The 12,622-nt window shown below is 47.4% G+C and overlaps 1 protein-coding gene across 2 annotated transcripts; it reads right to left on the minus strand.

Annotated features, from left to right (window-relative positions):
* Nucleotides 1-437: 437 nt before the first annotated feature.
* On the minus strand, nucleotides 438-7,676 carry TMEM200C (transmembrane protein 200C). Of its 2 annotated transcripts, none has more exons than XM_054193464.1 (2): nucleotides 7,534-7,676; nucleotides 438-5,334 (listed from the first exon to the last, which is right to left on the minus strand). In XM_054193464.1, exon 2 carries the CDS (start codon nucleotides 5,289-5,291, stop codon nucleotides 3,642-3,644), a length of 1,650 nt encoding a protein of 549 aa, XP_054049439.1. In that variant the 5' UTR covers nucleotides 5,292-5,334; nucleotides 7,534-7,676; the 3' UTR covers nucleotides 438-3,641. The 2 variants fall into 2 exon arrangements, with proteins under 2 accessions (XP_054049439.1, XP_054049440.1); XM_054193465.1 differs by lacking the exon at nucleotides 7,534-7,676 and adding an exon at nucleotides 6,921-7,161.
* Nucleotides 7,677-12,622: the final 4,946 nt, after the last annotated feature.

Below are 12,622 nucleotides of genomic sequence, written 5' to 3' on the forward strand. Positions count from 1 at the left end.
TCTAGTCTTTCGTAGTAGATCAGCTGATATGTCAACAGCTGGGGAGTTCAGTAAATCAGTTCAGCCAAATGAGCCAGGTTAACGCAAGGATTTTAAATACTTTGCTAGCCAGTGAAAACTGAGCCAGAACTGGGTTACAGTATGATCGTGTCAGCAGCTTCTCCAGGGTCCTGAGGATTTTGTAATAAAGAGCAGGATGACTGAAGTACAATTAGGGCATTTGCCCATGTCCTCAGACCGGTCCAAGCAGCATCTATGCTCATAACAAACGGACGCAGCCTTCTATCCAGTGATGGGAATATTCTGACGGTTCAGGCAGAAATTAACTTTTCCTCTGGAAATTTTATATAAATATCATAGCACTTCTCTATGCTAAAAAAAAAAAACAAAACAAAGCATGCATTTCTGGACCAAAATCTGATTTTTCCATAGCAAAGATTTATGCCTAGGTATTGTAGCTTAACATATCTTCAGGAATACCACTTTTTAAATAAGGAGACTAACAATTCCTTCGTAATAAACATTTTGTGTGGGAGCACATCTCTTTCCACAACACGCAGGCAGGCAGATACTGGTGAGCAGAGGCAGCTTCTTGGCTCTTAACAAAGACTGTGGAGGAAGCACTTGGTGGCAGGACACTGGAGATGAAGGTTAAAAGCAAGAAACTAGATGGGAGAAAAACGCATAAGCAAGTGACAGGATGAGCAAACGACGGCCAAGAGGCAGCCTGGCTGTCCTGAGAAGCGGTCAGGGCCAGCTGGAAGAGACTCAAGAAGAGGTCAACGCACAAACTTCAGCACTCCCATCACCTGCTGGTACCACCAGGAAAGGTTCAGCTCCTTCCCAGCCACGGCATTTCTCTCCAAGGCTAATGGTACTGACAACAGTCACGGCTGGGGCACAGGGGGTGAATTTCTCAGCCGTTTTTCCAACATCGGCCTCTTAAACTAACTTGCCCGTCTTGAATTTTAAACAAAAGTTTCTGACTCCAACTCCACCACCGCCTAAGTGGCTGAACAAATAGTTTTAATTAATAAATTTGCAAAAATAATGAGAGATTTTTGGATAACTTGCAAACGGAGAGAAGCAGCTTTCTCTGCTTATTAATCTATATGTTACAAATCACTTCTGGCTGCTGTTATAGAAAATCCAGCTTGCCTGATGAAAGTGCATGTTTCACACCTTTTTTGGCAACACAGGAACAAGCTATAATTTTACTTAATAAACCCAAACTCTGTTGTAATTTTGCTATTCAGAAAGCTTTGCAGTAAATTAATCATCAGAGGAATTACTGGTCTGCTTTATTTTAAATCAATCTAAGGGGTACCCAGAGGCTTTTTTAAAGTTGAGGGTTTTTTTCAGAGCACACTGTAGATTTGGATGACTAAAGAAATATTTACTAAGAATATTTTAAAAAGCATTTGTTTCCCCCTCTCAGAATAAAACAAACCCCTGCCACATCTTCACGAGGACCCCATGCCCCAGTAAGTAGCACCCGTCACTCGCCTCTTCCCTTGCAACTCCATGAAGGGCTTTCGTGTGGAAGATAACAAACAGGGTGTCTTCGGCTGGGTCAATAACTAGCATCTCCATCAACACCAGGTAATGCTGCTCAGATGCATCTCATAAATCTTGCTGGAAGTCACAGGAGAAGGAGCAGAAGCCCAGAGCCATCACCCATGGGGAACTGAAAGTCCTGTGCAAACACTGGCCCACTTGCCACTTGATGTGGCACCTAATTGACCCCATGCCAGTCCAGGCAGATTTACAACATACTCTGGCCAGCTGTGTGCTAGCAGTTTGATAGCAAAAAATGCCATGCTGTTGTTCATGTTGTCAATTTACTGTTTGCCAGTGACAGGAGGAAAGATATTGCCACCTGGATGCCTCCGTTGCTCTAGAGAACAAGTACTTTCTGCTTCTCCAGCTTCAGGACTCTGACATGGCAAATTGTTCTTCTTTTTTCTTCTTTTCTTTTAAATTGGCTTTATTTAATACAGGATTTTGCTGGATTACTAAATGCAATTGCATTTAGTGATCGTTATATTCCATTTTGCAAGGTATTGTAATGTAAGTAGTTAAATATGTAACTAAGCATTTTAAAACATGAAATCACAAGAAAAAATTAATCGCAATGGAAACACTCTTGCCTACATATTGTATTTGTTTAGTGTCGATTTCTCTTCCTGTAGTAGTGAAATGCTACATCCGTATTTAAAATCCACAGTATTGACACAATCTTCTGAGCATATAAAACTGTTTTGGCAAAATGAAAGAGTGCCTGCCGTGCTGCAGCTACGAAAATGAAACAGCTCATCAATTTACCAAAAATGTGCTTACAGACAAGGCATTCTCCAGCCTTCAGGAAACCCGATGCTTTTCTCAGACAGCAAGAAATCCTTACCACGCCAAAGTCCGTAAGAAACCTTCACTGACTTCAATAGGGCCAATTGCTATGAGATTGACAGGGCTATCATTATGCTTTAAAATTAAGCTTACGTACATGCATTCACGCATAGGAAGCGTACCAGCAGAAAGGCTTAATGCAAACGGTTATAAAGAAAGTGAAAAATCCAGAAAGAATATGCTGCAGTTTGAGATTAATGTGTTACTCACAAAAAATCTAATTTTAATAGAACGTCAAACCTTTAAAATATTTTTTTCCTTAGCATGTCAAAATCTCACATTTCTTCAGCTGTCACAGAGCACTGTTAGAAAAGAAGACAGAATCTGCTGATTGAATTAAAGTGTGGTTTCTCAGAGACTGAACCAGTATTTATTTTGAAATTACTCCTAAACGATTAATTACCCACTTAAAAGCATAAGCAAACCTTTGGCCTCACGGCTTCTCTATAATCTTTCATAGTATAAAATGAAAGGTTTCTGATATCTGTAATTACTTACCAAAATAAAGGACTTTTTTTGTGTGGCAGTTTTGTTTGCAAATGTTTTATTTTAAAAAAAAAAAATCTTTTAATGCTATTAGTCAATACATGTGTAATAATACTCAATAAAGTATCACGTAGTAGTAGGTATTTTGGATTCAGGAATGTAATGGTTTTAACTAAATCATCAGAGCTCTGTTCCACTCCAGTCTCTTCTAAATTGTCTTTTTTTTTTTTTTTTTTTCCAGAATTTAAACAAACTCATTCTTTGTCAAGGTACGTCATCCTTAAGGCCTTGCAAACTTTTTAGTGATTGAACCAAAACAAAGAGAGAGCTCGGCTTTCTTGATCTGAAGACCACGTTGCTCTTGAGCTTAAAAAGGTGCCTGCAGTTCTCAAGCAGTTAGTGGCAAATCAGCAAGAAAGAAATCAGAGGAGAAGAAGGGGCACTTGGAAATCAAAACAGTAAAGTGCACAGTTATACTGTCCGAAATTGTATTAATCTGATCCAAAGAACTTACTGGACTGTGGATATTTAATACAATTTGGCTTGCATGGAACATACAATCACAATCGGACAGAAAGGATTTTCTTTTTCTTCCTGAATTCATCTACAGGATTTACGGAATTCAGTTTTCAAGGGTAACATACTGCAGCTCTTTGGATATTGATCGGTTTCCTAAGTCCACAAGGAGATGGAGAAGGGGGGGAAGGTGTGGAGGGTTGCAAGGTGTCCTCGTGCCTTCTCGGTCTTGTTTAGATGCCAGTACTCTCCAGTTCCCCATCCTCCAGCCCTAATGCAGCATGCGACCTAGAAATCATAAAGAGTTTCTCTTTATTTGTGTACTGTCTTTGAGTTTGCTGGGATTGCTCCCCTGTTTGTTCTCTGCTGGTAGCCTTGAGAGGGTCCGTCTTCTCGGGTGGTTCCTCCTCACAGTCCTGGATTTTACTGGCTGGGGTGTTGGCAACTGACTCCAAGGAGGTGCCTGCCTCCTCCAGGTGGCTGTAGCCCTTATTGCTGCTGGAAGGCTCAGACTGGGAACTCTGGGAGTCCATCTTGGTGATGGCAGGGGGGGTAGAGGGTGGTGACCCCCCAAGGTCCAGAGATTTGGAGTAACTAGAAGATGCCTTTACCAAGAGGCTGGAGTCCAGGCCCCCGCTGACAGTTGGTGACCGAGGTGGCTCAGGGAAAAGGGGACACCTGGCATCGGGCAAACAGCTGGTGCTCTGCCGCCTGAGAACCAGCTTGTGCCTCCTCGTCCCATAGCCTCCCTCAATGCGGTTGCTGCTGAGGTTGGTCAGGCTGAGTTCAAACTCCCCCCGTGGGATCTCCCGGGCTCCCCGCTCACCAGGGGGTCTCCGCCAGGCTCCCCCTCCACTGCTTGGCGCCAAGGGCAGGAGGGTGAAAGTGCTGAGCGAAGAGCCGACAATGGAGCTGGCTGTGCTGCGCCGGCCCCAGCTCTCTGGTGGGCTGCAGGGTGGGCTGGTGACGGTGCGGCCAGCAAGGGCGGCATGTTCCTGGTAGATGCTGTACACAGCCTCGGCCAGCCTGGGCGGCTGTGGTGGGGTGCAGAAAGAGGAACGCCGTGGCGAGGACGCCAGGTCTGGTGGAGAAAGGGACACTCCCAGTCCTGGTGGCCAGGAGCTCCTGGCCAGCATGGCCGCAGCACCCAAGCCTTCACCACCAGGCTTTAGGTCCAGGCCCCGGGACTGCACATAGTTGACAAAGCCGTTGAGAGGGGCTGAGGCCGGAGTGCTGCCATCTTTGGCCCGCAGGCTGTGGGCATCGATGACGGTGGAGTAGAGGTCACGCAGGTTGATGATCTTGGTCTTCTTGTCACGGTTCTCGTGCAATACCGCATTGGCGCAGATGAAGAGGAAGATGCCGATACCCATGATGAGGGGGCCCAGCACCTTCAGCTTGTCTGAATGCAAGTAGCTCGAGAAAAGACGGAAAAGGAAACCCACTGAGGCCTGGGGGGACGAGGAAGTGGGGGGAGACTGTGGGGATCCCTGGGTGGTAGCAGTGGTGGAGGTGTTGGCTCTGGGGGATGACTCTGGATGGATCCCTGCATGTGCCCCTTCCTGGGTCCGGGAGCGGTTCTTGGGGGTGCCACCCTGTGGTGCCAGCTGTCGGCCCCCACTGAAGCTGCCTTCTCTGTACACCTGGTTGGGCTTTGGCCAGTAGCCCACCACGGCCAAGGCAATGCCCACCAGCAGTACCAGGATGCCACAGAGGGCAATGAGCCCCGAGAGAGAGCACAGCTTGAGCTTGCCTTTCACCACCACCACGTCGTTCTTGCGCTTCTTTTTGGTCTTGCGTTTGCGTTTGGGGACTTGGCTTTGGGGTCGCAAGGGGTCCTGTTTCCTAGCCGAGATCCTCAGGAGGCCTCCAGTGGCGATCATGGCTAGCTACCCAGAGCACTGCCCCCTATGGCCGCTCCAGCTCCTGCAGTGAAAAGGAGAAGAGAAGAGGATGAGGACCAGGGGCAGACCTGCAGCAAAAGAGGTGTGTGTTTGCTGTTCCTCATTCAAATCCTGCTAATTAAAACCATCGACAAATGGGACAGGGGTTGACACCAACAGGACAATCTCCTTTGCTTGTACAGCTCCTGTGCGTGAGAAAGAGACAGGCAGACTGACAAGACAGACAATTAAGCAACGCTAGGTAGCAAAGCAGCTGTGTGCCCCACTACGCTCTTGTTAAACAGCTAATTAATTTCTTTACACTCTAGGTAACTGATAGAGGGAGTGGTATCTGCTGGTGTAAACAACAAAAAAAATGATCTTGCTGGTCTCAAAAGGAGCTTGCAAAGCGCTGTAGCTCAGAGGATGCTGACGGCCTCCCTACCCTGAGCCCCACTCCCTAATGGGGTCTGGGGTTATGCTGCACACTGTGGTTAATGATGTCACGTGGGATTTGAGAGGATGGGGGAAATAAATGCAGGAAGGCAGTATATTTGATCTATAGATACCATTTGTTTCATTAGACTACTTACACATTACTGGGGGGAGGGTTAAACTTATTACTTGCCTTTCTTAAATGAGTGGGAAAGGAATTACTGTGAAACGCACAAGGGAAACATTTGAACACTGGAAAGCAGTGCCCTGTGAAAGTTTCTTCCCAGCCATTTGCACTTGATCTGCAATATTACAGAAATTCACCTCCCGCCTGCGGTCCGGAGTCATCCCTGGTTTGGGAACACGTGTGATGCTCCAGGTAACCGTTATGTAACAGCAGCAAATTCCAGCTCCCCCCCGCCCCCGCCTTCCCCTCCCCCAGAAAGGGGAGATGGTGGCTGGCAGGTAAGAGATGGCATGCCAAATCTTATTAAAGGAGGAGCAAACCTTTGCGAGTCACCTGGGGAAATGGCAATGACTGCTTGTAGGGAAACTGGCAGGGGACTGAACACTGAGCGTTTATGGCTTTTGTTTTACTGGATCATCAGAAGGCATCTCACTGTTCCAGTGATCTGAGCTACAAAATGCAGCGTGTAGGAACAATTCCTGCACTGTTGCAATTCTTTTTGGAAGATATTCCTTCATGCTACCGAGGAGCAGGATCCCCTCCCCCCTTTCTCTTTTTGAGTGTCCGATTATTTTTCCTTTGAGGGAGCAAAATATGACAGCAGCAAGTAGAACACAATTCGCAAAGTTCAATGCATTGCACTGAAAGGTGATTAAGTAAGCACCCCAAAAAAAAATAAAATCTTGCTCCCCTTCCCCCGTTCAGCTTTTAAGTCTCATTTATTTTCTCTCCTATTCCCGGATTACCACCTATGTGGTAATTTTGTGTCCCATTTACTCCTTTAGTATTTTTCCCAGAAAAAGAAGGGTGTTCTCAGCGAGGACACTGTTAAATTACTCTCCGAGGTACGGCACGCTCAAAACAAAGAGCAGAGACTTGTCTCCTCTTTCCTCCCGCTGAACTACTTATTTTTTAAAAAAAAAAAAAAAAAAAAAAAGGCAAAAAAAAAAAAGCATTCTTTGTTGATGCACAAGTGTAATTATGGGGGCATGCTTTGCTTTCATTACCGGTTCGTTGATCTCAGTCTTTCTGCTGCCCCAGCAGCCTGTCTCCTCTACCACGGCGAAAAGAGATGGCAAATTCATCCCCGAGCAGCCTCCCCGGTTCGGCATCGCCTGGCACTCCGCTTTCGGCGCCGGAGAGCGCCGTGCTCGGCACGGGGAAGGAGGGCACCGCCGGACCCACCGGACCCACACGACAGCCCGGGACCCGCAGGGGACGGAGCCACACGCCGCACCAACCGACCCCAGCCCTCCGCCGGCTCCTTCGGCGACCCCTCCAGCGCTAACCCCGACCCAGCTCGGTAAAGCCCAAATACAGTTTTACCAGCGTTGACGGGAGCCGGGTTAACCCCTTCCCACCCCGCGGGACGGGGCTCGCCGGGCTCCGGCTGCTGGGGCAGGGCAGGGGCCGCCACGCGCCGTTGTACCGGAGTCCCGGCAGCCGACGCCGGGGTGTCTCGGGGGTGCCCCGTGGGCAGGGCCGGCCCCACAGCTCCGCGCCGTCGGGGCAGGACGCTGAGTCCCGCCGGGCGGCAGCCTCGGCCTCCCCGCCCCCCCCGTCGGGGCGTCGGTCGGGGGTCGCTCAAGATGGCAGCGGCGGGGGGACGCGGTCACTTACCGAGGAGGACCGGGGGAGAAGTCCGCGCGGGAAGCGGCCGAGCCGCCGCGGGGAAGAAACTTTCCGGCCCGAGCGGGCATCGCCGCCCGCCCCGCCGCCGCCGCCGCCTCTCCGCCCCGCCGCCCCTTACGGCCCCGGGCGGGCGGGCGGCGGGGCTGGGCCGAGCGCCGAGCGCCCCCTCGGCCCCGCCGCCGCCGGCCGCCTCAGGGAGCTCCTCGGGAGCGCCGTCCCCTTGCCATGCCGCATCCTTCCCGCCGCGGGGCCGCCGCCGGCCCGGCGGAGCCGCTGCCTTGTGCCGCCGCCGCTGCGGGCGGTGCGCGGCTGGCGCGGCTGCCGGCCGGACCCGGGCGCCGTTGCTAGGAGACGGGAGCGGTGACACAGGGAAATTGCGGCAGGGATGGCCGCCGCCGCCTCCCCCCGCCCCCGCCACCTGCGCACCTGCGGTCGCCCCGCCCCGCCGGCCCCGCCCTCGGAGGCCCCGCCCACAACCGCCACGCCCCGGCCTCGCCTGCTCTTCCCCCCCCCCCCCCCCCCCCCAAATCCGACGAGTGGGGGTGGTCGTGGGTGAGGTGCAGCCCCTTATCTCCTCCCATCCGCCTCCCGACGACATGGGCCCACCTGGGGGCATCCTATCGAAGTCCCGTCTCTCACCTCCTTGGTCCTTCCTGGGTTTCACCGGGTTTCCCGTAACAGGATGCGCAAAGACCCTCTGTCTCCTCTCCACCAGCAGTGTCTCAGCAACCTCAGGCTCAGCCACCCCGCTTCAGGGTTTTTACCACCCAATTTTGAGAAAAACCTAGGGAGGAAGCCAAGAAGCAGGTGAAAAGACAAAGAAAGAGGATGAAAGAAGGAAGTGTCAGCTGAGATACATTGGTGGTGTCACCCAGGATCTCTCATTTTCAGCAGGGACCAGGAAAAGGTGTTCCCTCCTGAGCTGCTTGGTGAAAACTCTGATTAAATTGAAGCTATCACCTAAGTGAGACATAATCTGGTGCGTCCCATCACACTGCTTCTCTTATTCGTGAGAGGAGGTTACTGCTGATTGCTTCAGTAGAGCCTTGTTACAGGTCCACTGTGAGCTAGAAAAGCAAATCTCAGGCAGGTAAATACAAAAAACTCATCCCGTGGCTCGGGTTTGCTCCTAATGTATGCTGCGTGGTTTTCCGGGGTGGAGAGACCAAACCTGCCTTTTTGACTTGTGGCATTCCTCTTGAAGCTGGGGTGTGACCTAGCCTGGGCCAAACCAGCACTCTTCTACCTCTGCTTGACCTCTTGTGTGGGAAGACTATGCTGTGTGTAAAACCGCCTGCCAGAAACCGAGGGGCAATAAAGGGAGCCTTTTTGGTCTCAAACTGTTTTTAAAAATAAAGGATCCAACACGGGTTGGAGGATTGTCAGCAAGATTATGCATATTCAGTTAAATTGTATATATATTCTAGCCTCAACGATTCTGCGGTTCTGTGAATGTTTCACCCAGACTGTGCTATTACGTGTCTTTCACCTCAACCATCAGCGCCTGGTTTGAGAACAAACAAATCCTAAAGCAGCACATATGCATTTGAATGTCATTTGCAGTTTGTCTCAGCAAAATCACTCGGGGCACATCTCTTTTAGTACATATGTAACTTTTGGTTATGCAACAGGCTTCAGATTTAAGATTTATTATTTAAGAGCTTCTTTTAAAAGTGTGCTTTGAACGGTCTCGATGAACCCGAGTCTTCTGACATTCAGTAATTTGCTTTGTGTTCAGCCCAGACTATCAGAGAAAACCAAACATATCACATCTGTTTCCACTGGAGACCTGTATCACATCAATAATGCAGCATCACCAGGCTCTCCCTGAAAGGCTCCTGTGTTAGAGAGAGAGGGAGAACGAGAGCGATTTTTTAAAGGGCAAAGAGCTCTCTTCCCTATCTGAGTCATATTTTCTATTTCTGTCAAACTAAACCATTCTATTTAGCTATCTTTCTATACAACGGCCTTTCCATATTTTCATTGCTAAAGTTTTGAGTGATTAGGCTATCATCGCATTCACAGTTTTCGAATTACTCTCAGCAAAATGTGTTGTAGGTGTGGCCAAATCCTGGAAAATAAGAAAGATGTTCTTGGATGAGAAGCTGCGGAAGGTGTTGTTCCGCAGAAGCTGAGCGAGGCAGTCCTCATTTGCTCTACCTGATAAGGACCAGTTGTACAACGGCAGGCTGAATCCCCTCAGAGCAAGTTTCCTTGCCGAGTTGTGTATCCCTGCCCATCCTACAGATTCTTCTTGGTTAATAAATGTATTGAGGGCTTTAATGAAACTTTTGATTTATTTTTGATTGATATGGATTTTTGTGTTCCCAGAAGTGGAATACTTGCAAAAGGCAGCTGTCCCGTTGGTCTGGTGTACTGGTTGCCCGAGTTAATTTGTAACTGTCCGTGTTTGCGTTGACTACGGAGCACTGCCGGCAGCCTCAGCTCCTGCCGTATTTGTGTAAGTTTTTATGTGATGTGTGTGTTTATCATCAAACTGTGGTGAACTTAAATAATTATTAGGAATTGCAAAGAGGTTATTGGACCTGGGTTTTCTTTCTCCTTTCTCCTTTCTCCTTTCTCCTTTCTCCTTTCTCCTTTCTCCTTTCTCCTTTCTCCTTCTTTTCTCCTTACTGCTTTCCCATCCCCTTTTCTTTTTCCCCTTTCCCTTTCCCTTTCCCCTCTCCTCTCCTCTCCTCTCCTCTCCTCTCCTCTCCTCTCCTCTCCTCTCCTCTCCTCTCCATTTATCTATATAAAAAATCCTAATTTTTAAACGTATCCTTGCTTTCGTTAGGTTGTTTGAGCATAAGATGGTAACCTTCATGTGGTCCTTCTCGGGACATGCTTCAGTACAGCAATGCCATCAATTTTAGTATATCCACTTGAATAGGTTCCACCCCAGGCTGGCTGGGTATGTCAGCTCTAATCCAGGAGATGCATAGCCAAGTTAATATATCTCAGCCCTCAGCAGGCCCAAGGTTCCAAAAACAATTCAAAGAGCAACCTGAAGTACTCAGTGTACTTATCTGAAATACCGTAGCATCCATGAGTTCCAGCCACGGACCTGCAGTTCCCGGTGTAGAGACCCTACAAAACAAAACCAGAGAGAAGGCCCTTCCTCGGTACACTTGCAGCCTGAGCACAAGATTAAAGGGATAAATATGAAAAGGATTGTTAGAGGAGTAGTATTAAAAGCATAAGAGAGAGACATTTTACACAGGCTTCTTGTTTTTCCCCGTGATTTATCTTTACGATTTCTCAGACATAGAAGAAGGGTCATTGCCATCTCAACCTATATCCTGCTAGCAGAGAGGCTTCCAGTCATAACAGTGGCTCTAGCCTGAAAGCCCATTTTAATTGTAGCTTATTTAGCTAATTTTAATTACCTAATTTATTGCATTAATAAAAATCAAAGCCACGGTACATTTTGTAGATATCCTTCACAGTATATTGTGCCATGCCAAGGTTTCCTGAGTCTTTATTGCTGGAAGTCATAGCTTCATCTTATTCAGTAGCTAGGAAAGTTGTAAGAGCATCAGTCCCAGTCTGGCCACAGGTCTCAGAATAAGTGTTTGATTTGTCTTATCTTAGCCCCATACACTTTGCTTGCTTGTTTGTTTGTTTGTTTCCCATGGCAGTGGAGATTCTGATGTGATTAATGGTGGAGACTCTGGTATGATTAATGATGATTTGATAACCAATGCAGAGAAAAAGAGCAGCACTGTGAATAAACTGTGAGAAATCATCCTCACTGAGAAAATAGATGTATGAAATCCTTACAGGCCTACATGAAACACAGTGAATCCACATTGTGTATTAGATTCGTCCAGCTTATTTGATACATGGTAGAATCAGAGGCAACTTTTCATTATGTAGCAAGCCTGAGTCTAGATAATCCACTGAGAGCGAATGGCAATTTGCATGTCTGCCCTTCTTTCAAGATTAGTTATAGCAGAGATACACATCGCTGGGAATATTTGCCAGGGTGAAGGAAATACACAGCCATGAAATATGGTGATTGAAAGGTAAAGGGAATTAATACTTTAAGGTGAACAAGCTTTTTCACACACAGAAAAGAAGGACCTACTAGTTTATCTCACTTCAGCTCTTACTGACATGCCCTGTGAATAGATTTTTATTTTTGAGGCATTCATGACACTTTATAAATATACGTATTTTTAATTGGCTTGTTGCAAAAGGCTTGAAACTAGAGGAGACCGAACGTAAAATGCTCCTGGGTCAGTTGTGACATATTGTGGGAAGTCTGTGATGGTCGCACCCTCAGGTTATGAACCGTGCTCAGAGGCAGATGTCACTCAGTTGCTTTTAAATGTTCTGTGCATGACTACTCAGCTGGCTTAAAAAGAAGTAGGAACCATTCAGCCATGTTATTTGCCTTCACTTTTGATTTGTTGATACAAGACAACTGCAAATAACTGCAAAAAACTGTCTGTTATTTGTGAACACAAAACCCCATAAAGGCCAATCAAGAACACTTCCGAAACTCTTTGCCTGGAAGGTAAGACCAGTGTAGCATTTCCCCCATATCATTGCAAGTAATTATTTTTTTTTTAAATGTTGTTCCCCCTCCACTTACCCTGTTGCTCTACAATGTAAGCTCTTTGAGGCGGAGGCCGTCCCAAAGCAACTTGACCCTAGCTGCAATGAGGTATCCGTGCACAACTGTTTCGTAATTAGCACCTTCTTATTGTTTAAACATGTTTGTTGTCTATTTGAAGGTCTACAGCAAATGACGTGAATGTATATTTTATAAGACAAGTTCATAAAATAGCTTATTTTAACTTCAAGCTTCAGAAGTAGTATTTTGAGTCAGTGGGAAAGCACTTGTCTATGAGAAATAATGATAAAGTATATTGGACAGGGGCTTCGAAAATGTTTTTATTGTAAGTGATATTAAAAGTACAGTATTTGCATGCCAAAGTACTTGTTGTAGGAGGGGAACATTAGAATGCACCAATAACATATGGCTCCCGCTGTCTTTTTTTTTTTTTTCTAGGGCAGTAGGTGCTAGAGAGATTTTTAGCCTTGGTAATTTAAAATTGTGGATGTTCAAAAA

Source organism: Rissa tridactyla, chromosome 2 (genome assembly GCF_028500815.1).
Source record: "Rissa tridactyla isolate bRisTri1 chromosome 2, bRisTri1.patW.cur.20221130, whole genome shotgun sequence".
Taxonomy (NCBI): Eukaryota; Metazoa; Chordata; class Aves; order Charadriiformes; family Laridae; genus Rissa; species Rissa tridactyla.